The following is a 27109-nucleotide window of genomic DNA, read 5'->3' on the forward strand; positions in this document are numbered from 1 at the left end:
CTGAAAATAAAGCCTAATTTTACAATAAAAAACAACTTTATAGCTTTAAAGGAAGTTCAATGGGCTGGAGACTGACTATTCTAAGTGGTGAGAAGAATGGAATGTGTATTTAAGGTTTTTTTGTTTTAAAAAAGAAAAGATAGAATATAAAGGTATTTTATTTTATGTTAGTTTGGATATCATTAATTATGAAAGATTTCAAAACTTCAGTGGAATGGGCAGCTTCCTATGATTCCATTGCAATAAGTGATATATTTCAGTTTACATACTTTCCAAGAATTTCACCATCTTTTTAAAAAAAATGTTTTGTTTTGTTTTTATTATTGATTTCAGAGAGAAAAGGAAAGGGAGAGATAGAAACATCAATGATGAGAGAGAATCCTTGATAGTTTGCCTCCTGCATGCCCCACACTGGGGGTGGAGCCCATGACCCAGGCATGAACCCTGACCAGGGACCAAACCCTGATCTCCTGGTTCATAGGTCCATGCTCCACCACTGAGTCATGCTGGCTGTGTTGTTTCCATCTCTAAATAAGAGAAAGAATCCTTGTTTTCTGTAACTACTTTTCAATCCCCTGACTTTTCCTCCCTAAAGATAAAATCTAGGCCTCAGTTGTTTATCAGCTCCAGATAAAATCTAGGCCTGTTTGTTTATCAGCTCCAGATAAAATCTAGCCCTCGGTTGTATATCAGCTCCAGGCCCAGAAAAGCAGGAAAAACAGACAAATGACGCAGTGATGCAGTGACTGCCTCAGGACGAGCTGCACTGAATAATAACCCTGCCCTGCTGCCAACCAACCAGCGGAGACCACGTCCCTGAAAGAGCACACCGAGAAAGCCGATTAATGTTTTATTGAGACCCTTCCCAGAGGCCCCCCTGAAATTACTGCCTGCAAGGGAGAGAAATGCCCTCAACACAAGGAACCCAGCATACCCTCAATGAAAAAGACCCCGTGTGTGAGCACGCTGTACCATTCCTTCCCCACCCTTCTTCAAGGGACCCATGAGACTTGCAACTAAAGGAGCGATGGGTAGCGGTAGTTCATCCCAGGCTAATCCTCTGAACCTGTCTTCAAGGTCCCCTTTTCTCTGACTTCCCAGTGAGCCAAAGTAGCCCAGCCTAGGCTCTCCTATTGCTTCTTCTATGCCCTTCCTTATTTCACTGTCTTAAGTGTGTTTTTACTGTGGACAATACATTTTTACTTGCTTTGCTTGCTGTAGTTTGTCTCTTGATTGAAACCTTTCCTTCAAGAAGACAAAAACCAGTCTCATCGTCTCACTGGTAACATAATGAACAAAATAAACTCATAAACAAAGTAGAATCAGACTTATAGATAGGGTTCCAAGGCTGGGTAAAAAATGATTAAGCAAAAAACAAAACAAGCCGAAACTGGTTTGGCTCAGTGGATAGAGCATCGGCCTGTGGACTGAAAGGTCCCGGGTTCGATTCCAGTCAAGGGCATGTACCTTGGTTGCGGGCACGGCCCCAGTAAGGGGTGTGCAAGAGGCAGCTGATCGATGATTCTCTCTCATCGATGTTTCTAACTCTCTATCCCTCTCTCTTCCTCTCTGTAAAATATCAATAAAATATATTTAAAAACAAAAACAAACAAAAAAAAACCCTCATAGACACGCTTCATAGTATGGTGATTACCAGAGGGAAAGGGGATGTGGGAGGTAGATGAGGGTATAGAGGTGATAAATGGTGATAGAAAAAGGAAACTTGACTTGGGGTGGTGAACACACAATACAATATACAGATGACGTGTTTTAGAATTGTACACTTTAAACTGATATAATTTTATGAAATAACTAGAGACCCGGTGCATGAAAATTCATGAACTGGAGGGGGGTACCTCAGCCTGGCCTGCCCCCTCTCACAGACCAGGAGCCCTCAGGGGCAGAAGGGGCAATTAGGAGAAGGCAAAGCCCCCTCATATCTCTGCTGCTGCCACTGCAGGCATTGCAAGCCTCAGCTGGCCATGGTTACCTGAGCCTCGGGTGGCCCTGAGAGACTGGGCAGCTGCCATCTAAGGTTTGCCTGTACCTTGTGCCAGCCCTGGGCGGCTGGGCAGCTGAGGGGACTGGAGGACTCTGGAGGCAGGCAGGGCTGAGGGAACTAGGGGCTGCCATCTTGTGGCTGTGGGTGTTGCCATCTTTGAGGGCATGGCAGTCAATTAGCATATTCCCTCTTTATTAGATAGGATGTCACCCCGATGAATTTGGTAAAAAAAAATTCAGCTCTACTTTTTCCTACATTTAGGAAATATTTTACTGAGAACTGTTATAGTTCTGGATTTACAGCAGTAAATAAAAGACACAAAAATTCCTCCTCTTATAATGCTCACATTCTCTTGGGAGGAGAAAGACATTAAACAAAATAATGATAACTGAGATAGTGACAGGTAAACCAGAGAATAATATAGAAGTCTGAAATATAATAAAACAGAAAAGTGACAGAAAGTGTGAGTAATTTATGACTGAGCACCCTAGCTTCTAGGTTTAGGTAATGATCTTTAGATAAAACCTAGATAACTCAAATAGAGAATGGAACCCTTAAAACCAAAGCTAAATATCTACGTAGCTCCATATGTACATTTTTTGAGATGAAGGGAAACTAATAGTTGTTGGTAATTGACCATCAAAAGTGAGAGCTTAAACATACTTAACAGGATGCAACTCCAGGGAGGCCAGTGCTATTGAAGGGGAATTGAGGCACAGGACATTGAGAAAAGTCATTATTCAACTATGTTGCATGAATCAACAGATTATTAACTAGGTAAGTCCAAATTAATGAAATGTTACAATTTCTGCAGCATTCAGAACTAATAAAATACTATTTTCAATATCTGAAAAACAGATTTGTAGTCTGAAAATTTTTTTTTTTCCAGTTTTCAAAAGAGATTCCACTTTAAAAGTATATGGGCATCTTAAATTGTATGTATTCAAACTCAGACACTAGAATGATGAACTTTGACTCATTCTGTCTACTGAAGTAACCTCCCTTTCATTGGGTGGGGGTCAGTCACCATTCTTTTGTTCTTTCTTTGTGATCAGGAGTTAACAACTATCTTCTTGCCATAGGCCATTAAGCAATGCAGTCTCTTCCTCAAACACCTTCAGTAAGGCACTATCAATAGACTAGAGACAGATCGCTGAGGGTTTCCATTACTAACCTTCATTTGTTTTACCTACAATAGAAGAGTAAATTAGCTATGCTTTTAAATAAACTTCATAAAATTTTACAATTCTTTCACTAATGGAAAATGGGCAGTCCCTGTTAAGCAAAAAAAAAATCTACATTACAAACTATGCATGCTTATAAAAGCCCTTTATATTTAGCCTCATTCTTCCCACAAATAAGTACCTTAATCTGCTGATGGGCTATATTCATGAAAACAACTAAAACTTTTATAGACTCTGTGGGTGGAGAATAGAAGAAACTATAAAACTTCAATTACTTACATTAATAGAATGAACAACAAAGAACACATGTTCATCTAGTTGATGCAGAAAAAAGCATTTCACAAAATTCAATATGCTTTCATGATAAAAATAAAGACACACTCAGCAAACGAGGGACAGAAGGAAAGTACCTCAACATCGTAAAGACCATATAGGAAAGCCTACAGGATCATCATATTTAATGGCTGAAAACGGAAAGCTTTTTAATTCAAGATCAGGAATAAGGCAAGCCTAATTGTTCACACCACCTCTATTCAACACAGTATTGGAAGTCCTAGCCAGAGCAATTAGGCAAGAAAAAGAAGGAAAATTCACCCAAATCACAAAGGAAGTAGTAAAAGCATCTGTTTGCTGATAGCAAATGTAAAAATATGTTTAAAAAAATCTAAAATGCCTGGTGTTGGCTTTACATATCAATAAAATATTTTTGTATTTTATGGCAGGAATATTTGAAAATGCTTCCAGCTCTAATGTTAGACAAAGCTTTGTGAGAAGTCATACAGAGGAAAGGAATTAAAAGTCAAAAGGTATAACCTGAGACTCCAACCTTGAGAAGGTGTTCCTGGCATAGTGCATGATGCTGTCAAAATCATATCCTTCTCCCAGGGAGTTCACTTCTCCAGGCTCCATCTTCAGAAAGTTGTACTCCTGACCTAAGAAGCCGTCACACATAACATTTCAGAAGCCTCCCAACAGGCAGAGAAGAGCAATTCCTGTGCCTGCACCTTCTCTTCACTAAGCAGCTAATCTCATGCATACTGTAATTACATGCTAACACCCACATTGTGCAAAGGTACCCATCCAGAGCCGCTGTGTTAATATCACATTGAAAGTGTAATACTGAATTTCATTAATATGTTAAATATCACATTGAAAGTACAATACTGAATTTCATTAATATGTTAATTTTGCCAAAAGAGTAGATTGTTTTCCTTCCTTTCAAAGTGTTGCCTTGTACATATTTATTATTTCATTTGTTGGTGCCACCATGCATTCTGTTTCCTAAAAATAAAACCTTGAAGAGATTTCCTCAGATGGTGATGCTCCTCTTAAAATATTTTGAAAGATTATTCCTTTTTATTTCTCTTGACATGTGCTACTTAACTGAGGCCTTAGTTATCTCAATATGACAATTGTTACCTTTCTCACTCACTTGCAATCATTTGTGTTTTGTGTTTTTCATCTCAGAATTTTGAACATCTAATAGTGCCTCAAGAAATAACTGTCACCAAATATGTGAGGGGTAAATAAATAGATCAATGCTGGAAATTCTAAAGAATTCAATGGTTGTAATTGAAACTGGCCATGAATAAGTTTAAAAAGACACATTTTTTACTTTGTTTACACTTGAAATACATACTATCTCATAGACAATTCCAAGCATTAAGATTTTTCTTTTGATAATTGAAATATACTGATGTTTATGAAGTTATGAGAGTCAAAATGAACAAAAAGCTGTACACACATCAACTGTCAGAGAAAATTAAATTTAAATTTCAACTGCTGAAAACATTCTTAAATATTTGTCTTTCGGGCAGTCAGGTTTAAGAAAAATCTAAGGAAACTATTTAGACTATCCTGGGATGAGTCATTTCCCTGGAATTTCTCTAAAAGTTGTCCCTAATATAATATAGATACCTATGGTAGCAGCCATATTTGATGGTAGACTCCAGACTCTTTCTAAATCCATACAACATAAATATAGAGCTAAGTATATAAAATGCTATAAAACCTTTAATAGTATTTATGGCTCAATAGCCTATATCCAATCTTGGAAAACACAAAAGTTTAGAAATAAAAGCTAAAATCTTAAGGGGGCGGAGGGAAGTAACCCTTAAAAAACACATAAGATCATTTATTCTGAAGAAAGAAATACTAAAAATAGAACACCAGCATGGGTATTTTTCATAAACAAAACAAAACAAAAAAAACACACAAAAAAACAGTTAATGTTTGTCAAGAAGTAAATGATAACCAGTACAAACAGAACCAGAAGAAACTCAGTCACCCTGAACCCCAATTCTTACCTGGCTGGATGTTTTCTCTTATGATGGTTACATGGTTATCTCGGTCTGGCCGCGTGTGCTCATGCCAAAAGCCTATCACATGGCCCAATTCATGAACAACAATTCCAAATTTATCACAGTTCTTGCCAATGGAGATTGCCTGAGGTCCATTACCCCGCCGACCTACATAGGAGCAGCATCTGGAATAAAGAAGAAAGAGGAGATGGTGGTGGAAAGGGCAATGCTGAATGAATTAAAATATGATGCAACTTTATTAAGAATTGTGATGAACTAAAAAGTCCAACACAGTCAGAGACAGAATAGACTTTTATTAATAATTATGGCTAATTTCTAGTACCCTGGTTAATTTTTATACAACAAAAGTCTCAGTCTAAACAATCACTTGAAGTGCTCTTATACTAACTCATATATTAGACATATGTCTTAAATCATTCTTAGGAGAAGATGAATTAGAAAATAAAATACAAATATTGATTAATTTACTATTGTACATATAAACGTAAGACTTATCAACTGACATTTATTTCTAATATAATTTTTTTATCTTCACTATCCATTATTATATTAATTTGTCAACACTGATATCTGGCAATAATCTATTATTTCAGTATTAAATATAAAAACAAAGTTTATTTTTCCTCTTTAGGAAAAACAGAATTAAATTTATTTATGAAAGATGCTGGTTAATAAATATTTTTCCTACTTATAAACTGATGAACAAAAACAGATCCAGAGATAAGAGAAACATCGATCAGATGCTCAAACCTCAGAGAGAAGGTAGAGGATAAGGGGGCAAGAACAACCAAAGGACTTTTATGCATGCATATAAGTATAACCAATGGACATAGACACCAGGGGGGTGAGGGAATGACTGGGAGGTGGGGAGGGGGGCCCACTAGGAGAATAAGGACATACATGTAATAACTTAATCAATAAAGAAAAATATATATAAAAGAATTTTACAAATTTCAATTTCCAGAGTAAGTACATTTGATAGTCATTTTGATTGTTCATAAATACAAACATTTGTCATTCTAATGGTTTCTGTGGGTATTTAAATGCCTAAATATTTTAACCTACACCTTGACTTATTTATGAATCTATTATAACAGTTAATTAAGCTTAATAAATCAATAATAGAAAGAGAAAACTGGTAGAGAAACAATCAGGGAGTTGTGTTTCTGCTCCTAGGTAGTTTTGTTTCAATAGTATGTTGTAATTCATACGTAGATAGTTATTTAGTATATATCCAATAATAAAATATTAGATGTAAAAAACCCACAAAATGTACAGATTTTGGATAGATTTAAATATTTGCCGCCATATAGCAATAGTGACAAAAAATGAAATATCTGATAATTAGGTAGTAACTAAACCACACTGAGTCTTTTTTTGCTGGTCATAACCACAAAAGAAAATACTTTGCATATCAAAACCTGGGAGATAATCAAGAAAAAGGGTCAATTTATTTAACGTCAAACACATTTTTTAGTGTAATTTCACCCATAGCCCTCTCCAAAAAATAAGATGGGGTCCATATGGGAAGCAAAAAAATACATTTCACATTGACTTTTACAATAGTCCTGTGAAAGTAGGAAAAAAACTGGTAATAGAACCCCTGACATATTTATTATAAATTTATAAATTGCCTCAGCTGACCACAGGCTCTTTCTTTTACTTAGAGGAACGTCTAAAATACTTACAAAAACTCTTAAGATCCTACGTGATCTTTCCCACACAAATGCCTTATCATCTCATCTCTTACTACTGTCTCATCTCTCACCCCACTCAGCTATGCGGCCCTGCGGTGCCTTTAGCCTGCAGACATGCTCTTGCTCATAGCCTCCTGGCTGCCTACTCCCTCCGGCAGGAACTCTGATCTCCCTTACCTGCCCATGTCTCACTTCCTTGTGGTTTCCAGGTATTTGCACAAATGCTCTTTTGTCCTACATACATCGCTTTACTTTTTGTCCTAGAAGTTAGGGCTTATTAATACACTTATACCGTGTTTCCCCGAAAATAAGACCTAGCGCATGGAAAGATAAGACATCCCCTGAAAATAAGACCTAGCGCAACTTTGGGAGAAAAAATTAATATAAGACACTGTCTTATTTTTGGGGAAACAGGGTATTTCACTTATTTCTGTGTTTCTTTCTGCTTCCCCACCCTAGAATGTAAGAACGCTCTCTGTGGGCCCACAATTTAACATCTTTGTTCACTGCTGTATCTGCGGCCCCTAGAATACAGCCTGGCACATAGTAGGAGAACAGATTGGTGGTAACCAGTGGAAGGGGCTGGGGGAGAAATGGGCAAAGGGGGTGAAATGGTACAAATTTCCAGTTTTAAGTTCTGAGGCTTTCAGTATTTTCCTTCAAGACCCCTTTAAATTCCTACATTCTTTAATTCTGAGTTACATACAATACAATGTACTTTAGCTAATATGTAAGTTGTCAGTATTTTCTAGGTCCCTAGTTGTAAAGCAGTGCTGGGTGTTGAGGGACATGGAGATCAGCTAGCTGCCCTCATCACTGGTGATGGCCCACAGGGAAACGGGCAGCAGAAATGTAGCCATGATAGCTGTGGATAAAGCAAAGCCCCTCTGTGGGCAGCTCAGAAATGGCTGAGAATGAAATGTGTGAAAGATGCCCACTGTTGGGAAATGAAAGTAAAGGCATTCTAAGCGACTAAAGTATCATGAGCAAAAACATGAAGAAATGATGATGAATGGGGAAAAGTAGTTTAGCAGGGTCAAACAAGTGAACTGTAAAACTATAAAAAGAGCTAAATGAATGAAAGAAAATGAGTATGAATATGAATTTGTTGCAAACAGAAATTAAGCAATTAAATAACAAGTGACCGGTGCTTTGGATCTATTTGTTTTACAAAATTGAAGGGTGGGAAAGAAGGAAGATCTGAATACATTATGTTTTTAGAAATATGTAAGCTGAGTTACATCCTTTTCTATTAAATAACCAGAAAGAAGGACAGTCCAGATTTAGACCTTTTAAATATTAAATAGATATAAAAAATAGGAAGCATTTCAGAAGTAACCAAGCCTCATCAAGTTAAAATTAGAGTAACGTAAAAGAAAACATCACTTGAATAAGTCATAACTAAAAAATTATGGTGCTATCTAAAAATATATAGAAAAGAAATAATGTATCATTTTTTTAGCATCCTTTTTTTTATTAAATATATTTTATTGATTTTTTACAGAGAGGAAGGGAGAGAGATAGAGAGCTAGAAACGTCGATGAGAGAGAAACATCGACCAGCTGCCTCTTGCACACCCCCTGCCAGGGATGTGCCCGCAACCAACGTACATGCCCTTGACCGGAATCGAATCTGGGACCTTTCAGTCTGCAGACCAATGCTCTATCCACTGAGCCAAACTGGTTTTGGCTGTATCATTTTTCTTAATGTCACTCAAGGCCAAAATAAAATCCGTAACCTTTAACTTAACTAATCTAGGAAAATATGATAGCACAAAGTCAAATAACAACAGTCCCACACCATACCTAGTGAAATATACTCCCCCTGGGGGGAAAAAAAAAGAATAAGAATAATACATAATTAGGTCAAGAACTATTTCCTTCAAACAAATTAATTATTTATTTTCATTTCCATATATAAAGTACACTAGAAGGTATCCAAGTAGATAGAAGTGATTAGAGAAACTTCCTCTTCATAGAAGAATTTGAGCTAATCAATGTAGGAAGGATAAGAAAAGAACACCATTAGGAAATGGTGGGAACTTTTATGGTGGCAGGATGTGGCTGTCACCATTTTAATCTATTGATGCATTTAAAAAAAAAATCTTTATTGTTGAAAGTATTATATATGTCTCTCCCCCTCCCCCATTGACCTCTTGTAGGCTGCCTTCCTGACCACAGGCCTTCACCACACTATTGTCTGTGCCCACGGGTTATACACACATACATACAAATTCATTGGTTGATCCCTTCCCACCCACCCAACCTTCCCTGCCTTCCCTCTGAGGCTCCACAGTCTGTTCCATCCTGGTGGGTCCAGGAGCTGAGCCTCCCAATGTGATGCAGTGTAGGCAGCACACCCTGCCAAGTATTCTTAGCAAGCAAGCAAAGAGAAGTTCAAGCTGAACTTAAATAAGTAAATATAAGTTCCACTGAATACAAGGAAGAAGAGTGCAAACTTTCCCAATAGGAAGCCTTTTACAGTATACCGCATTGCTCGAGAATGGTTATTACTGTAACTTGGCTAGATGTTGAGATCTGTGGAGAGATGTGGTGGCAGAAGAAGCTTCCGAGGGAAGCTGTGGTAAGTTCACGGCATTCCTTAAACGCTATACCAAGGAATGTGGACTTTCTCCTCAGACGAGCACTTCCCAAGTAAACGCCGAGATACTGATGCGTGTTTGTCACTTGTAAAAGGGTGAAATGGGTATTCCTTTTTTAAAGTAAGTTTGAGGACCCTGTTATTCTCTGTGCCTTTCCACTGGTTGAGAGGTAGTAATATTCATCAGCACACTGTGATAGAAATGGCTACCAAAACTTCACACAGCATTTCCACAAATGACAGGTGAGTTGTTTCCGAGAGAGTTTGTGTTATCACCCTGAAAGAAGCAAGTCTAGAAAAGAATCCCATAAAAGTGTGGTCTCTTGATGTGACCGGTATTTTGTGAAGATAATTCTAGTCAGTGAATTGGTAAGGCAACACGGCAGAGCAGCTGGGATAGATCAGGTGTGAGATGTCCAAGACATACGGTAAATGGGCCAGGGCACTGACGTGGCACAGAAGTGCAAACCAAAAGACAGAATGAATACCAGTGGGTTTTAGAGGGAGCACAGTAGAATCACTAGATGCTGCTGCTGACGTTCCTAAGTCAGGTGCGTAGAACATAGGCAATGCCACTTCAGAGTTAGGACACAAGGAAAAGCAGTTGGGGTCACGGAGGAATGCACTTGAGATACATGCATTAAGGTCAGTGATCAAAGAATATATTTACTTAGAATATTTTCTTACGTAAAATTTATACTTTCTTATGGGCAGAACCCTAAGCACGTATTAGGAAATGAATCCTGCCTTTGGATTTCTTTCCCTTGTAAGTCATCCTTGTTCTACTCACCCGCAAGGCCTGTATGTGAATACGATGTAACTCTCTTCATCGCTTCTTTCAATGAAAGTCACGCATGTGTGCTTCTCCCAGTGCCTCATGGCCTGCTTGAACATGGCTCGCTGGCTGCCTGGAAAAATGGCATGACATTAACAAACAGTGTCTGCCCCAGAGAGGGCGGCCGCACTCCCTGGGACTCCCCTCTCCCGGAGTCTGGCTGAGCAGTTCAGACGCCACCACTATGCTATCATCAACCAAAGAACACCAGCCTGGAGCGCCCCACGTGAGCCGTTGTTAAGAATGGACACTCACTCTATAATCAGAAGGGTCAGGGTGTACAATCTCCACATATAGGTGTGGACAGGGCCCTGGGAATGGGACATATGTGTTTCCTGTCAGTTGAAGAGAAGTCAGCATCCAGATTTAATGGACACATTTGAAACTCAGTGCCTGAGACTCTTACAAGTAAGTCAAGACCAAGTAAATATTTCAATTACAAAACATTCTAAACTAACAACTGAGGTGAGGGGAGCATTTCTCAAGTTTGCTTTAATACTATCTTTTATAGGTTAATATTCCATAAAAATGTCCCCTTTATCTGTACGATAATTATTACTTCTTTGTCCCAATAGACAGGTGGGGGAGTATCTTACCAGTGAAGTTGCCTCCTATAACATAAGGAATAACACCTCCGGGCCATATTCTGTCTGTTCTTGATGTAGCAGCTCTAGGAACTCGATTTTTCTCGTTTTGCCCTGAGGATTTTAGAGGTACTTTTTCCTTAACCGTGCTGTTTCGCTCCAAGCCTGCAGGGACATTTGAAAGATTCTGTGAAACAAGTCCTTGGACCGGGAGTCATATACCTCTTAAAGGACAAACGTTAAAATGCCTTATTTACATATTTGTATAAGTATGAAGGCAAGTTTCATATAAATTAGATACTTGAAGAAAGTATTGAAAGATTTAAGTGTATCACATTAAGTGCATTTCTTAACGCTCTATGAGTAGATTCTCATGAATTTTTATACAATAGCTGACAATGAGCAGAAGTCAGGCAAACTTTGCAGGCCACAGAAAAGTTCCTTTATGTGAGTATTCTACTTTACTAGACCACTGGGAAATTTACCACCAAAACACATTGTTCCAAGAGTTCTATGATATTCAAAACTCTTCTTATTCCTGCGAAATCCTTCATCATTTTTAGCATTGATATTCTATAGTACAGATTAAAATTATGAATATTACATTATAGAGAAAGTGAAGGAAATAACAATAAGTCAGAGAAGGGCTCAGTCTCCTGGGACAATGGCAAGCTCCATTCCAATTTCTCCTGAACACACACTCAGGTGCACAGCAAAACCGGTGCATAGTGAATAGGTCGGCATAAAATGCAGTCTTTCCTGGAGCATCTTTCAAATCTGTAGTTATCATGTCTTGGTGGCCTTTCATAAATGCTTGCTGCTAAATTTGCAGAATTATTTTTTCTTATTCATCTATCACTGCCAACATAAATATCCTATGGCCAATATATACTTCAGACACAATCAATATTGAATATATGCCCTATGCCATATCCCTAAAGTATTTTCTAAAATTTTATTTTCCAATTGTAGTTTACATTCAATATTATTTTGTTTCAGTTTCAGGTGTACAGCATGTCTCTCTAATACCCTGGAGCAAATCATCTTTGCTTGGGAAAACTAAACCATCAATTTAAGGAGTTAGAATATGAAATTTGAACATACTTAAAAAAAAAAACACACCAACTCAAATCTATAAATAGGGGTTCATAAAATCAATATTATAAATATTAACTGATTATGAAACCAGAGGGCAGTTTTTCTATATACGTTTTTGGAAGGGTCAAAAAATTTCAGCTACTCTTTAAATCTAATAAATGTTTGTCAATTTAAGTGAATTTTACTTCAAGCAGCCATGATATTTTTCATTCGATTAAAACTGATATAGTTCCATGGTTAATAAAACACCTTGGTGTGATAGTCCATTTGCTAGAAATAAACATTAACAACAATATAAATACCGAATGCATTTTTAAATAAGGAGAGGCTGAAAATAAGTTAACAGAACATTGCAATTGTCCCCCATTAAGTTCTGAAGGCCTTACATCAACTATCAACTAACAATAAAAACAAAGGACTCTTTCTTAGCATATATCCTACACATACTTGGCATCATTATGGCAAACTGAACTGCTATGAGTATAATATTTACTGTACATCAAGTCAAGCGTCTGCAACTTTAAACATTGATATACCAGAGCCAATTCTTCTTATCCTGTCTATAAGCTGGTAGAGGGCCCCTCGTTTCTTTGACATACCATGGTCTCCATATCCACCTTAAAAATAAAAATAAAATAGTTAAATCAAACACTGTATTTTTAAGTTCTTTGTAAATAAACAATAGTAATAGGCTATATTAATTTCTCTCGGGGTATCTTTTTTTAAATGTGGTCTTAGAAAGTTAAAGTCATGAAAATCCATAAATCTTAGAAGAGGAGAACAATTATTCATTAGCAAATTTTGCTAACTATCACAGGCAGTGAGGGGCGATCCAGAAAGCACTCGACATGACTTTATTTGGACATATGGAAATTGAGTCATCTATTAGTAATTTGAAACATTTTTCTTCACTGTGGCAATGACATCACACAGGATGACAGCAAACTGTTCTGCCCTGTTGACTGCATTCTAGCTATTTCCCCAATGCAAGCTGAACATTTCAGACGCCAAATCAGCAAATGGAAATAAAAACAGTAAAAAAAATGGAGAGCGTGAATTTTGTTCCAAAGTTGTGATCAAATTTAAAAAAATAGATGTAAGTAATTTTATAACTTAAAAGGTAAAAGAAAGGGTCAAAATAAAGAAATATGTTTCTTGCAATTTTAACAGCAAAGACTAGAATGGGTAGATTCCTGTCAGAAGTCAGAAAACAAATTATTTTATGAAAATCAAGTCCTCTTATTCTAGGGTTTTAATAAAAATGCTCTCTCAACTTTACCTCCTAGTTTCTCTTCTTGAATTTTTAATAGACAAATTACAAAGAGGTATCATTGAGCAAACAACCAATATGAACACGAATGATATCAGAATAAGTGCAAATGAACTCATACCACTAGTGTGTGTTTTATGAGTCTCTTTGGGCTAAAACAGTAAAAGAGGACCAGAAATTCATAAAAACAGCAATCTGGATTTTGAAGTCTTGCCTCTCAATATCTGCTTTTCCCTCCTTGAAATTAAAACTGTAACGTAATGACCTAGATTGAAGCAAATAACAAAATAATAAAAATTATTACCATATAAGCCTTATCAAAAATCAATTAAGTCCTTATAAGGTAAATATGTTAGAGTGCTTGGTCACAGTCTAAGATTCTGTTTAATTATTTGCATTACATGGTCACATTTTTGCTGTGCCCTTTGAGAAAAATGTTTGAAATTTTTTTCACTGAACATTTTAGAAAGATGAGATAATACTTAAACATGTTCATTCCTAAACAGTTACAAGAAACATTTTTAAAGGATGGCATCTATATGTTTAAAGTGACCATTATGTAACAATTATGTTTCATATTCTATAGGACTGAAACAGATTATGAGAAATAAATGTCTTAGTATTAAGATTAGAGTAATTAGGATTAGAGTAATTATAGACTTGAAAAAGAAAATGTTTCAAGGCTATCAAAGTGAATAATGTATTTAGGAATTTTGAATAATTTTTTATAGGCATTGAAATAAAATTCCATCTAGATAGTTCACTGGAATAGAAAAAGAAAATTAATGAAATAGGTGGTTATTTCTCAGATATTCCAAAAACAAAATTAAAATATTCAAACTAAATAAATATTTATGGGAAAGATCATATATTTTGAAATTAGGAAATAAGAAATATAATCAATTCAATATAAACTAAAAGAAAGGAAAAAGATAAAGTAAAAAAAGTAAAACAAAATACTTTTATATTGATATTTAACTGAATAATGCAAATTACTTTCAAACATGTACCTTTCACATATTCACTTAGAATATGTTGTTTTTATGATTAACAGTATAACCTGTTTTATGTTATTTACCTAAAATAATGGTAGTTTTCTTCAAACTATTATTGTTTCAGAGCTTAACTATAAATGAAATGACAAAATTAAATAGTTTTGCCATTTTTTAAATCGCAGAAAGTGAATGCTCCCAATATGAAGAGAGATAATGGGTTAAAGAAATGACCTGACTAAAGTTGAAGCTAACAAAAATTTATGTAAGAAATGAAATGTAACACAATAAATCAAAGATTTGCTGAGTTGTTTCATTGCTCTCTTGTCCGAATCCTTTGTCTCTTTGGCCGGATTAAGTGTGAGATAGAAACTGGAGAGTTGTCAATACACGTGTCCTACAGGAATGTACTATATGTGAGCACAGTCCAATGTAGTGTTCCTCCTATGTTTGGGGTATGTCTCAGAAAAGGCTGTCCCTACATATAACAAAGGTTAGAGCGTACAATTCTTAAAGTACTATGTATTATCATTTTAAATAAATCTGTAAGTTGTATTATAATGTAAATTTAATATTTGTGATAGTGGTATTTTGATTATCCCATCTAATAAAAGAGTAATATGCAAATTGACTGCCACTCCAAGACACAAGATGCCCCATATGGTCCAAGATAGCTGTCCCCATGTGGACACAAGATGGCTGTCACAAGATGGCCTGCAGGGGAGGGCAGTTGTGGGCAGTTAGGGGTGACCAGGCCAGCAGAGAAGGGCAGTTGGGGCAAACCAGGCCAGCAAGGGAGGGCAGTTGAGGGGACCCAGGCCTGCAGGGGAGGGCTGCTGTGGGGGACCAGGCCTGCAGGGGAGGGCAGTTGGGGGCAACCAGGCCTTCAGGGGAGGATAGTTAGGAGCGACCAGATTGGCAGGGGAGGGCAGTTGGGGGTGACCAGGTCAGCAGGAGAGGGAAGTTAGGGGCAATGGGGCCAGCCGGAGGACAGTTTAGCATCGATCAGGCTGGCAGGGGAGTGGTTAGGGGGTGATCATCTGGCAATCAGAAGCAATTAGGAATAATCAGGCAGAGGTAGGTGAGCGGTTTGGAGCCAGCAGTCCTAGATTGTGAGAGGGATGTGCAACTGCCCATTTAGGCCCAATCCCAAATAGGGCCTAAACGGGAGGTTTGATATCCCTCAAGGTGTCTCAGATTGGAGAGCGTGCAGGCTGGGCTGAGGGACAACCTCCTCTCTGCCCCCATGCACGGATTTCATGCACCGGGCCTCTAGTATAGAATAATATCTTTATTTTTAAGAAGTGAATGCTAACCTACTTACTATAAAAATGCTGTGCAGTTTGCAATTAATTACTAAATGTTTTATGCATGCTTATGCATGTATACATGCATATACACACAGATCAAATATGATAAATGTAAGAATTATTGAATCATTAAGTGGGAATACCATTGTGGTGGTGCCTCTTACAGTATCCTATCACCTTTTCCATATGTTTGAAATTTAGCATAATCAAAAGGTGCAAAAAAAAGCAAATTGGAAAGAGATATTAATTAATAGTAAAAAGTTTAAGCCAAATTTTGACTGTTGGATTGCACAAATCAACTATATATTTATTTTCCATAGAACAGAAGAAAATAAAAATAGTACTGGGTTTGAGGAAAGATTCAATGAGATCAAAAAGCACTACATTGAGTGATTTTTTTTACTTATAGCTACAAAAAGAATTTTTAAAGTTGTAAGTGTTCTCCAAAATATAATATAGAAAAATCATATCAAGATAATATGAATAATTTTCAAATAACTTAAGATATTTCAAAATAAAAGTATTTTAAAATGAGAACCCAAACAACCTTTGAAATATTACAAGTCTCATATAGGCACAATTTAAGCATGTCAAACAACTATAATTAAAATTGTCTTCTGGGTTTTCATCAAAATTATATTAAAAGATAGATTAATTTTTCTAACTGAATTTTTCTAACTAAGTCTGGTATAATTACTCTATGGATACTTTTACATTTTGCAACTTAATATTTGCAACTGGAAATGGGAGGCAACTGAATATAATGCTCAAGAGTGAAATTTGGCCTTCCTCGGAATTGAATTTTGGTCCTGACTCAGACCCTTCCTGGCTGTGTGACAATAAGCAAACTATATAACCTTCTAAACCTCAGTCTCCACATTTGTAAATCACAATTACTTTAGTATCTACCTTCTTGGAGTTCTTAGGAGGATTCAAAGAGTTAATATCTCCAAAGCACTTAAACCAGGTCTGGTACATAGTAAACACCACAAACCTGTTGGTTAAATAAATTAACTAATGAAATAAAAAGTATGAGCAAATCTTTAATTTCTAAATAAGCTCATTTGTGTCCAGGAAATCAAAGTTGACCAGAGAGACATTATAGCATTTAAAGAGTACATTTTCTTCTAAATTAATGCAAATTGAAACCAATACAACCATACCTGTGGTATGTCCAAGTTTTTCAAAGGGGTTTTGTGTAAGGTCAATTGTTCTATCAATTTGAAAGATATTTAAGTCTTCATCATCTAAGGCAATATCACCCCAAAACACAGCTAAAAAAAGAAAAGAAAAGTTCAATTAAAATGTAAAATATTTAAAAGCAAAATCAATGCAAACAAGGTTCATTAAAAGACCAGCATAAGCTTCCCTATTTATTTGAGTCCAAAATTAATCAATTACTAAGTACTATCAGAAATCAACATATAATAACTTTAGGAAATCACAAACTTAGGAGAAAGAACAAATTAATCATGAGATAGTACAATATTGACAAATGCCTTGAAAGATTAGGATACTTGTTTTTTAAATACAATTTTACAAATTTTCTTTTTAAAATTTTTGCTTTAAGTTTTTCCTCTGCAAAACCAAAAGTAAGGCAATGCATGAAAAACGCAGGAAGTGACAATATCCAGGCTTTTCAAATCACTGTCCTTTACTGGATTCAAACTGTAATACTTATGAATTTTAGCTATAAAAAGCTAGTTAATAAAATTAGTTATTTTGTGAAATTTAAACTTTAATCCTGAAAGTTATACAATGCTTTAGGCTTTGATCAAAGGTTTAGCATATAAAATTATTTACCCAGTTTAGTTCCCTCATAAAAATACTGATGTGCGATAAGGGATTAGGTTTATGTGTAAATCCAGAAAGGAAGGAAATAAAAATTAGTTCAATGTAGTTTATCAGTGCCACATACAGAAACATTTTTATTAGAATCAGAATTCTCTCATTAACCCCTCTTTTCTGCCGTCATGTCAATGGAATGGCAGCCTGTGGAAGTAAAGAGCTGCTTCCTATCTTGTACCATCATAGAAACAAAGTCATGAAGAGTCTGTAAAACAGTTTATAGCACTGGCTGAGCGGTTGCTCGATACCTAAAATTGAATCCAGATTCTAATCAGTCTCCTTCACATGCAACAGAAACCTCTGATGCTCCACTTCCCCGAAAGCCAGACATCCCAGGAAATAGATGGCCTGCCTAAATAAAATATTTTGTTACTATATAAAAGGCTTGTTAGTTTTCATAAAAATAAATTTTGCATTGTCTCTTTTTTTCCCAAGATTTCACACTACTTTAATGTAAATCCAAGTTCAGTAATTCTTTAAACCTTCCATCACATGTTTTTATTATACAAATTGTTGTGGGCACTGACTGGCAGGGACTCAGCCTGGCTTGCTTTCTTCGTGCTGGGGGGCAGCTAGCGACACCAATACTTCTCTAGCATTAATTTGCATAGGAACCACGGTGGATCTGGTTAGAGAGAGCTGGTCTGCAGAGAGGCCTCAAACCCTACATTTTTAACCAGCTCCCATTAGTACAAATAATTACCATTGTCAACATCTTTATAAGTAGTATTGTATATTTTTCCCCCTGCAAGAATAAACTTTTACTTTCTTCTGAATCAGCTGGTTGACTTGAAAGCTGAGGCATTCAACCAAGCAAAACACAGTTTGTCAGTACTACACTTATATAATAAAAGTAGTATGGTAAAATAAAACTTAAATGTGTTTTAGATTTTTATTTTCTTGTAATGACTTTCCACGTGCAATAAGATTCATGTCTTGATGGATCATATCAAACACAGATCAGCAATCCAAGGACACAATACTTCACAGAAGCAAAAACACTACTTCTGGGGGAAAGGAAAGGCACAAGGCCAGATAATTCTTAAGAGGAGACAAAACTTTTCTGGAGCACATAAGTCCATTTTTTATTTGTCATTTTTTTCTCAACTAATAGCTTCAGAATAGTTAGGTGGTTCTGAATATGCCAAGAATTGCTTCAGGAGAAAACGAAATATTTCTTTGAAAACAAGTAGTGAGTGACTAAGCCAATTCATTTATGGTGTGTAAACTTGATAGCCTGTAAGTCTTATCTACCTTTAAATTTTGATATTATCAATAAAATAATAGATATGTTGGAATTTTCAATCTATTACATTGGGTTTTTTTTTTTTTTAATTATTTACTGATTTGAGAGAGTAAGAGGAAAGGAGAGAGAGAAAGAGAAACACCAATCTGTTGCTCCACTTATTTAGGCATTCATTACTGATTCTTGTATGTTTCCTGATTGAGATCAGACCTGCAACCTTGGCACATTGGGACAAAGCTCTAACTAACAGAGCTACCCAACCAGGGCAGCTGTCACAAGATTAAAATGCACAATTTCTTTCTTTATATTACACATGTTTAAAGTTTTCCTTAAGGTGTTTTCTTCATGCTAAAATATTTTACTTATCATTGGTACAACATACTAGATCAAGACAATTTATATTAATGTGGATTTAGAATTTGCATTATAACCTAATGTATATTTGTTATTTAGCTCCAAAATATTTGTATAATTCTCAAGTGCACTTTGGAGTTCTCTGTTTTTCTTTCTACGAGGTATTGTCTATTTATTTTGCATTAAAAAACAAAACTAGAGAGAAATGGTTTTAAAACTATGAATGATAACTCCTGTGCTCCGTTTCACATAGTGACTTGAGGTTGGTGATAGCAGAACTTGAAGCTAATATAGGAAACTGGTTATAGATGACAATACTGGGGAAAGGCTCAAGTGCAATTAGAATATTTCTTATCTGGAATTCTGCTTGGATGCCTATGGTCAAAAATGGGTTGAGAGCTAACCAGTAATTCAAAATAAAATGTCAAAAAGAACAATTTTTAAACTACATGGAAAACCACAGGTTTTGTTTTTCTCCTGAAGTCTGTTTGCATTCATTGTACTACAATTTTTTTTTTAATCAGAGACCAAGAAAGACAGAGTTCCTTTACTGTAGAAGACAGAATAAACACATTTTAGAAAAGAGTGTTTGTGAGAATAAGTAGTCCAACACTGTGGTTCTCTATACCCTAACTTCACGTCGTGTCTGTTCCACTCACTTCCTTAGCCCTTCAGTTTTGAAGCTGGGGTCCAGGGACCAGCTTAAGGGAGGCTTCCAATCTGTGATTTCCTAAAAGCTGTCTGCAAAAAATATGCACGAGTTCATAAACACAGTCACCACATGTTTTGCAGGGGAAAGGTCACTGGTGGATCACTCCAAGTAGAGAACCTCTACTGTTGCCAAAAGCAGAGCGTTTCAGTCGACTCGGGAGAAAATACTTGCAAACTAAATACGCTCAAGAAGATGAATCTATTTACTTGAATTAATGCTATGACACCTGATAGCTGATTACTGCTTCAGAGCAGCTCTAATAGACAAGTGGCTAAGAGTCTCCTCAGGTGTCAGCTTCAGAAAGCCCTCCCCGCATCCTGGTGTTCCCGACCCACCATTAGGTGTCTCATCTGTTTCCATGTCCTGCCTGCACTTCTCTCAGAAATAAAGCACCACATGAGATTTCATAATATGTTTTCAACCGTCTGAATCCTCAATCTAAATTCACAAATACTGACCGCAGGAAGCATGTGCTGCTCATCAGTTACCCTCATGGCCAGAGGGCCTGAAAGAAAGTAGGACCTCAATGTATGTCCTAAGGCACAAAGAACATGTAAATAAGAAAATGCCAAGGAATGGGGGATACGTTGTGTACAGCAAAAATGAGGCTAGCCATGCTAGATACTTTACAAATTTACCTTAAGACCCAAAATACTAGGTATTCAACCATTCCAAAGAAGGAGTATTTCAAATCCTTTCCATCCAAAATAGGTTAATTGTTTAATAAATAAATAATAAATAAATAAATACCACACAATTAAAAGGCAGCTGCCTTTCGTTTTTATTTCAGTAGAATATATTAAGTGCAGTTATGGGAAATGTGCCTCCTTTCCTTTAAGCCCCACACTGATATGCTCAGAAAATGCATGAGTGAACTAAACAGATCAAATATCATGAGATTTATGGGATTTGGAGAGATATGTAGCTCAAAGACTCAACAATAGCCAAGAGCACTTTCTTATTATACTTTTTCCACATAGAACTTAAACTTTTTGCTTTTATTGATATTGGATTTGGGGAGGAAGAATTATGTCATGTGAAGGCCTGCTCTAATCTCCAAGAAAGGCCTAGTGAAAATCTCCTCAGACAAGAGCAACAGTGAAGGCTCAAAAGTCAAATATTTTTACATGATTGACAACCTCTAAGAAAATTCCCAAGGAAAAGTAAGATCTAGTGAAACATCTAATATATACATTTTGAGACAATGTTTCCCTACTTAATAAAGAAAATAATTTTCTGGTTTCATTTCATATGCGCAGAATAATTTTTTCTTGCATGATGACACAAATGAAAGTTAACTTAAGTTCCAAGAATCAATTATCTAAATTTTAAAAGCTCTTGATACAATATAAAAATAAAGAAAGATATGTTTTTATATAGACTCTCAAAAAGTAGGGATAAGAATGTTTCCCATCCAGAACATTCCTTTCTTAAATTTCTAATAATAAAAAGTACTTGCAATCCAATTATTTCAGTGATTTTTCTTTCATTAAGAAAGCATCCCACGTAGTGTTTTATTTAAATAATTTACAGGTTTTTTTTTCAAGATCTGCATTTTCACTTCTACCATATACTATCACAAACTGAACAAATTCATCTAAACTACAATTAAAGAGTGGTGTGCATGCAGTTAGTTACAAATGATGAGCTCAATAAGATGTGCAACCTTTTCCTCATAAACTGAATTAAAAAGCGCTTCTGAGTAACATGACTCTTGTGGCCACTTTAAAACAAGATGCCTTTATCACCAAAGCAGATGTTTTTTTGAAGTGGGAGTAGGGGATATGGTGCAATATCTGTTATTAAAATAAATAAATAAGTAAACTGTCCAAACATACTCCAAATTTAGAGTTCTCTTCAAAGAACACAGAACTGCTGCAATTCTTCAATTCTTTCCTGAACATGAAATAAAATATAATCTCAATACAAAAGTAAATGTTTGATCTGAAATACAAAACAAATAAATATGCATATACATATATATATACCACTCTAGAGCAAGGAATATTCCTCCAAAATATGGAGGCATTTTATAATAAAGTTATTTTTCATGATATGGATGAGTTGAAGATTAATCTAGATTGTGAGCAGAGAAGCAGCAAGTTGTTTTTTTTAAATCTTTTTTTTTTCTGTTTCAAAAGCAAATTTGCACTACAAATATGATTAAATGTTAAGTTTTCAAATAAACATATTTTCTTTTTTAAGTCAGAAAACCAAAATTCCCCCATAACAAAAGATCCATTGAAATACCATATCAATCTGCCTTTATAGCCCACAATGCCTGTGGATAGGATTTCTCAGGACATTTTTAAAATATCACCCATACCACAAACATTCATTTTGAACTCTTTGTCTCACAAGAGAAAACGCTGACAGAAAAGAACTTTGATCAAGAGTGTATAAATAAATATTGAAAATTTTTGATTCACCCTAATATTTTCTGTTGCAAGCTTTAGTTAAATGAAACATTCGTAGCTCATACGTTTTTAAAAACTGCCTTTTTTATACTGCGCAAATAATGAATGTACTATAATCAACCACTAGCAAATTCCCCAGTTCATACATCTTGTAATGGCAGAGCAAACACATGTTTTCTTCTTCCCTTAGCCCCATTATTATTTGCACTTGTGGCCAGTGTAGGAATCAATCCTGATACTTCTTTTTACATTAAGTCTGTTTACTTTCTAAACATTGACACTAGCTCTTGTAGTACATCTTGAAGTATTTCTGTAAGTAAAACTGTTCATGGTATTTACTATTTTCTATTTCCTAAGCTAAACTTTGCCCACTGGCTGATCTCCTCCACACACAAACAGAATGATCTTTTTCCCACTTTTTCCCCATTTTTATTTGGGCTAACTATTATGATAGGTTAAGAGAGAAAATGTTGCATTCCAACCTTTCTGGTTACTATTCATCATTGTAAAACATTTCCTCTTGGGCCCAAGTCAAAAGCTGGAGTCCTTTTACTTCGGTTAATATCTCCCACTGTGCAACCCACAAAACATCATGTGCTCGGCGAAATAAACTTTATGAAATTTAAAAATGCACCGACATTCTAAAAACTTGACTCCACATACTGATTTCTATTTCTCCTCTTCATAGTCCCAGACCTTAAACAATTGAGAGGATAATTAAAGGAATTTTATTCACATCAAAACAAGCGGAAATATCTGTGACATGTCCCTAGTCAAAGTTATTTTCAACATTTTAAACTTTTACTCCTAAAGTTTCATAAAGTGTCAGTAAGTTATACTAATATCAAACACGTGGTGCTTACTACTAACAAAGTACCCTCATCCCCATTATCCCCTTTGAACCTTGGAAAACTCTAGGATATTGATCATACTACTAACCTGCTCATAGAATTTATTCCTTACTACTTATTGTATTGTAACATATACCCTTTACTTGTTAGAGCAGTTTATTATCACTGACTTCAGTCATCTGTTAAAGTTAGATATTAAGTTGGAAGTACTGCCTGGCTAAAAATTTCAATTTGAGGTCATGTTGGTGACTCAACCACATGAAGGTGTCATGTGAGATGTGAAGGGATAGGTGGCTCCTTTCTTTTTAGATTTACAGAAGCAAGGATGTTACCTGGACTGTCAGGTAGACATAATATACTTTGTTTAAAAATGGAAATGTCCAAATAAGAACATGTGCAGAGGACCTGAATAGGCACTCCTCCAAAGAGGACATACGGATGGCCAATAGACATATGAAAAGATGCTCAACATCACTGATCGCCGGAGAAATGCAAATTAGAGCCACAATGAGATATCACCGCACACCTGTCATAATGGCTACCATCAATACATCAATAAACAAGTATTGGAGAGGATATGGAGAATGGGAAACCCCATGCATTGTTGGTGGGAATGCAAACTGGTAAAGCCATTATAGGAAACACTATGGAAGTTACTAAAAAAATTAAAAATGGAACTACTTTATGACCCCACAGTTATACTTCTGGATATATATATATATATATATATATATATATATATATGCTAATATATATCTGAAGAAACCCAATATGTATATTAATCTGAAAAGACACATGCACCCTTATGTTCATTGCAGCATTATTTACAATAGCCAAGAAATGGAAGCAACCCAAGTGGCCATTTAGAAATTAAAGAAGCAAGTTTTCGTAAAGAAACAGTAATGTTTATTTATTTATTTTTTTAAAATATATTTTATTGATATTTTACAGAAAGGAAGGGAGAGAGATAGAGAGCTAGAAACGTCGATGAGAGAGAAACATCGACCAGCTGCCTCTTGCACACCCCCCACCAGGGATGTGCCCGCAACCAAGGTACATGCCCTTGACCGGAATCGAACCCGGGACCTTTCAGTCCGCAGACCGGCGCTCTACCACTGAGCCAAACCGGTTTCGGCAAGAAACAGTAATGTTTAGAGTATTTTTTAAATATAAGACTTCTAGACTAGAGCATCTCTAAACACAAAAATAGTGAATACATATGAAAATTATCTAATTAATTATAAATATTCATAGGCAAAAGCAGAGACCAACTGCCAAGGGCTCTCAGACTGAGAGGCCATAGGCCAGGCTGAGGGACCCTCCAGAGTTCACAAATTTCATGCACTGGGCCTCTAGTTACATAATAAAAATGTGCTCTAGTGATAATCAAATATATAAAACAAAATTCTTCAAAGATCAGTTAAAGTTTTCAACATTTTAATATGGAAAAGTGCTTTTAATAGTGATTAGTAATTCTGACCTTGTGCTCTATAGTTTATTTTCATGACCTCAAAAATGCCACATATGTATGATAGGAAGAGAAAAGCAGGCCTCAGTCATTTCTGTTAGGCCATTTCTAAAAAACAAAACAAAACAAAAACAAAAACAAAAAAACACCACAAAATAATTTATTATACTCTCTGCTATCATAACTTGTATCCATTCATCCATTCATGTTCCACATATTTTTCTTAGAACTTAGCTTACAGAGAGAATTGCTGAATTTGGAGCCTATTTATATATATTAAATGTATATATAATATTTTTTTAAATGTTTATATATATAAATAGTTATCACTCAACCCTAAGAAATAAAAGTTATAGGCAACCTTCATGCTAAATGACTTAGGGTCCTGATCTCTTTAGAAACAAATGTCTAGTGAAACACAATAATAAAGGTAAAATTGCATATCCAATAAAAGGTAGAATAATTAAGTATTTCAATATAATTAAACATATTGGGAGTCTGAAGATATATGGCCAATCATCAAGGCACAAATTACAATTTTAAACTGAACTCAGGCTTTCTGGACTGGAATACAATTCAATATTGGCAAAACAAGATTTCTAAGTTCAAAGAAGAAGGTCCCATGGTTATCAGCAATCTCTCATAAAATATTGGAAATGAACCAGAAATAAAAAGATTGCTTAAAATACCCAGAGGTATAAACTTCAGGGAGAAAGGGATTCTCAAAATATGTTTTGAGTTTTGCTAAACATAAAACATCTCAATGTGAAATTTAATTTTGCCAAATTCAAAACACTTCCAGGTTCTCCCAGGCTTAACACATACATATTTATATTCTTTTCACCACCCAGGCAGCAATGGATGTGGCTTTCCAAAACCACAATCCACATCTCTCTGAACCAAGGTATCACTGTTCCCTATGTAGCTCAGCATATTATCCATCCCTACAGTCATTTGGAGAGAAAATCTGCCTTTTAAGAGATGCACTGTTTATAGTATTTCCTATCTTATGAGTAGAATAAAAAATGTCATTCAAAACATTACAGTTTGAATCTTTTTCTTAAAAAAAAATATTGTCAAAACATAACTCATTACGCTCCCCTTTTAAGGTATCAATGGGCTAAGACTTTTCTCTGTGGGAACCAATCTCTCCATGTTCATTTGAATCATCATGTATTTAGTGCAACTATTTTGGCAAATAATGGTCTTCTCACAATAGTCCAAAAGAGTATGTCCTAAGCCTGAAACTAGTTACCACTTCCTTAAAGAGCAGTGAAAAAGTAGTATTTTCACCATTTACTTGCTTAGTCTATGTTCTGAAGCTGAGAACTGATGAATTAGCAGCCCCAGGTGAAGGCCGGGGGAGAAGTGGGGGGAGGAAGTGGAGATGGGCAAAAAGGGGGGGTGGGGGATGAAAGGCATCTGCAATAGTGTCAACAATAAAAAAATAATTTAAAAAATTCAAAATTGGAAGTGGACATAGAAAAATTGTACTTTGAAATCCTTTGACCTAGAAGCAGTTAGAATTACATGAGTTCTTATGTATAGTATATGATGATTAGTAACATAATATTTCTTTAAACACAGTCAAAATAACCTCAGAAATTTAGATTCATGCTTCTTGTTTACAAGTTCCATGTTGTGAAAGAAAATTCAACATGTACAAATAAATTGTTTCTTGTTCTGCAAACAAACTTCTGAAACCAGAGACAAGTTAAGCACTCATAGATCGCTTTTCTCTGATGTACTAGAATACAACTTAGAGAAGAGATGCCAAAAGTGTTATGCCTACACTTATTTCTCATAATAATTCTATGAGATAGACCTATCACCCTTTTACAGATGAAAAATACTGAAATTCAATGAGGTAGACAACCCTGTCTAAGTTTTGGTAAGGGGTAAAGTTCACACCCAAGCATTTTATCATTAAATTATATTAATTCATGAATAAACCTTAAACAGAAACCAGACTAATAACAGTCAAATAAAGGAAAAACTCCCACATAAATTCTATCCATTGCCTTTAAAATAGTTTTCCTTTCCAGTGATATTGTGAAGTGTTAAGCTTGTCATTGCCCTCTCCCTCTTATCTACCCCATACTGAGTGTGAATCATCACATTCTGTTGACTTGCCCTCTACACACCTCACTAATTTTTCTGTCTTTTCTAATATTTCTCTCAGCATGCTAGGCCAGGCTCTCATCACCTAGCTGAACTCATAAGTAGCTTTCATACTGGCTTCTTTTTAAAAATATATATTTTTATTGACTGCAGAGAGGAAGGCAGAGAGAAGGAGAGATAGAAACACCAATGATGATC

General features: G+C 35.7%; 1 protein-coding gene across 2 annotated transcripts in view; it reads right to left on the minus strand.

The window, feature by feature from the left end:
• Positions 1-27109, minus strand: part of TLL1 (tolloid like 1) — a 155120-nt gene that overhangs the window by 66811 nt on the left and 61200 nt on the right. The window contains exons 2-7 of one of the 2 annotated variants that reach the window (XM_084884377.1): positions 17058-17168; positions 12859-12939; positions 11237-11389; positions 10596-10713; positions 5493-5671; positions 4013-4118 (exon numbers count right to left, since the gene is read on the minus strand). In XM_084884377.1, coding sequence (XP_084740503.1) covers positions 4013-4118; positions 5493-5671; positions 10596-10713; positions 11237-11389; positions 12859-12939; positions 17058-17168 — 748 coding nt within the window. Of the gene's footprint in view, positions 1-4012; positions 4119-5492; positions 5672-10595; positions 10714-11236; positions 11390-12815; positions 12940-17057; positions 17169-27109 lie in introns of those variants that run through there. The other variant, XM_084884378.1, reaches the window with a different exon arrangement.

Source organism: Pipistrellus hanaki (assembly GCF_964339955.1).
Source record: "Pipistrellus hanaki genome assembly, chromosome: 5".
Classification (NCBI taxonomy): Eukaryota; Metazoa; Chordata; class Mammalia; order Chiroptera; family Vespertilionidae; genus Pipistrellus; species Pipistrellus hanaki.